Raw genomic sequence first — 2,500 nt, 5'->3', positions numbered from 1 at the left:
AAGAGTAAAAAACAATAATGAATCTAATTTTAATTATAGTTTTATTCCATTTGTTACAATGGTTATTCTTGGTGTGATAGGCTGACTGTTTATATTTGCTTGTAAATAACCCTGTGTGCAAGGAATGACCGAGTTAACATCCATTAAACGCAGGTCAGCAAGATTGTCGGCGAAAACGCTGCCACTGCACCACGAAAAAGTGGAGAAAGGGAAAGAATAAATAAGAGGTAAAGAGAGTGAGAGAAAGAAGGGCCTAGAGAAGGATATATAAGGTTACTTAAAGGAATGAATTAAAGAACGTAAGAGACAGACAGACAAACAGAGAGAGAGAGTTCTAGAAGGTTATAAATGGGACCGCATGAACGATAGACCGAAAGCAGCCATAGAGAGGAGCTTGAGACTCGGGAGATGGAATTTTTATTCGTATCAACTATTGAATAAGATAGATTTCTTTGCTGGATTAAATTAGCATGAGATGCCTATGAATATTTTTGGCAAAGAACATGATTGTTTTCTGGCTCTGGATATCCCCTTTAAGAAATAACATAAAACATTAAAATAATTATAATGGGAAAATACAGTCAAATCACAGAAAATCTGTTTTATCCTTCAGCCAACTGCATAAATGAGTGCCAGAATGGAGGCACCTGCATAGCCCCGAGCCAGTGCCAGTGCAGCCCTGGGTACAGGGGCACGAACTGCGAGGTGAGAGAGTGCCCTGAGCCTTCGTTCCCGGACGCGCAGGCTAGCTTTACCCGCACCGACGACGACGAACTGCGAGTGGAGTGCCACCAAGGATACGTCCTTCCCCCGGGCACGGCGCCTGGAGGAGTGGTACTCTGCAGGGACGGAGCCTGGGACCTCCGGGACGACTTCAGGTGTCAGGGTAAGTCGTTAAGATATTTTTCAGCCTCTTTCAGGATTTGTCCATCTTCAGTAGCTAAGGCAACAAAAATATATGCCAAGTAATTTTGTCCGAAATCGCCCGCTCTTTTCAGAAGAAAACGAAAAAAGTTTTGGTGACGAAAATTGTAGACGGGAATCCCTTTAATTTGAACAGGAAATTCAGGTGTCCCAGTAATGGACAGAAAGCCGGCAGTAGCTAGTGCGCATCAGACAATAAAAGGAAAAAAGAGAAAATTAAAGGACAAGTGAATGAGCGAAAGAGAGGAAGAAATGGACAAATAGAGGGAAAAGGAAAATATTAATGGGAAGCATAGGGAATGAGGGAGACAAAGTAGAAAAAAAGAGAAAGCTGAATGGATAAATGGGAGAGAGGCCTTGAATTAATGAATGGCTCAGAGAAAGAGAGAAAAAAAAAGACAGATAGTGTGTTTAAACGAGAGAGAGCGAGAGAGAGATAAAAAGAAATGTAATCAACCAAAGAAAGAAACAATGTTGCAGATCTCATTCTGTCCCTCAGTTAACTGTGTAAATGGGTGCCAGAATGGAGGCACCTGCATAGCCCCGAGCCAGTGCCAGTGCAGCCCTGGGTACAGGGGCACGAACTGCGAGGTGAGAGAGTGCCCTGAGCCTTCGTTCCCGGACGCGCAGGCTAGCTTTACCCGCACCGACGACGACGAACTGCGAGTGGAGTGCCACCAAGGATACGTCCTTCCCCCGGGCACGGCGCCTGGAGGAGTGGCACCCTGCAGGGACGGTGTCTGGGACCTCCCGGGCGACTTCAGGTGTCAGGGTAAGTCAGCATTTCTTTCTTGGTTTCATTATCCCCATAATGTCATGTCACCACCACAATGCTATTTTTTGTCTTCAATGACTATGCACTTAACATCGATTATTCATAATCACCCACTGTATATTGCATAAGATAGCTCACTTTTAAAAATATTGATATGTTCGTATCATATCAAGTAATATTAATATTTTCGTTTTTAATGATTTGCATGTGTTATTTATTGCCTCAAGATGAGTTTAAAGTTTAAAGTTGGAAATAGTACACCAGCATTTGCAGCTTCCTGTGGGCGCCCGGGCTGTCAGAATGGCGGACGATGCGTGGCACCGAGCCAGTGCCAGTGTAGCCCTGGGTATGAATGAATGAATGGGAGAGAGGCACAATGAATGAATGGGCTAGAGAGAGAAAAAGACGGATAGAGAGAGAGAGGAAGGGGGAAGGGGAGTATTGTAGGAGGTTGATGAAGAGAAGAGCTAGTTAGATGAATTTTCTCAAGATTACACGATCTTATGCTGTTAAAACATGCCGTTTGATGCCGAAGATTATGTTATCAAAGATGAGAATTGTTCCCCAGTTTTATACTTCCCCTTTAAGAAATGTCAGCTACGAAATGAAAAAAGGGAAATCAAGCAAAGAAAAAATGTTGCACACATTCTATCCTTCAGTTAACTGTGTAAATGGGTGCCAGAATGGAGGCACCTGCATAGCCCCGAGCCAGTGCCAGTGCAGCCCTGGGTACAGGGGCACGAACTGCGAGGTGAGAGAGTGCCCTGAGCCTTCGTTCCCGGACGCGCAGGCTAGCTTTAC

The 2,500-nt window shown here is 44.4% G+C and overlaps 1 protein-coding gene across 2 annotated transcripts in view; it reads left to right on the top strand.

Annotated features, from left to right (window-relative positions):
• The window catches only part of LOC113812198 (multiple epidermal growth factor-like domains protein 10), a 36,565-nt gene that overhangs the window by 31,880 nt on the left and 2,185 nt on the right, over window positions 1–2,500 (top strand). For both annotated transcript variants that reach the window (XM_070122775.1, XM_070122774.1), the window contains 3 exons: window positions 614–886; window positions 1,424–1,696; window positions 2,359–2,500. The exon at window positions 2,359–2,500 is cut by the window's right edge and continues 131 nt beyond it. In XM_070122775.1, coding sequence (XP_069978876.1) covers window positions 614–886; window positions 1,424–1,696; window positions 2,359–2,500 — 688 coding nt within the window. The remainder of the gene's footprint in view (window positions 1–613; window positions 887–1,423; window positions 1,697–2,358) is intronic.

The sequence above is a fragment of the Penaeus vannamei genome, chromosome 6, assembly GCF_042767895.1.
Source record: "Penaeus vannamei isolate JL-2024 chromosome 6, ASM4276789v1, whole genome shotgun sequence".
NCBI classification, from domain to species: Eukaryota; Metazoa; Arthropoda; class Malacostraca; order Decapoda; family Penaeidae; genus Penaeus; species Penaeus vannamei.
Note: the sequence above shows the minus strand (reverse complement) of the source record. Positions and strands in the feature narration are given on the sequence as shown.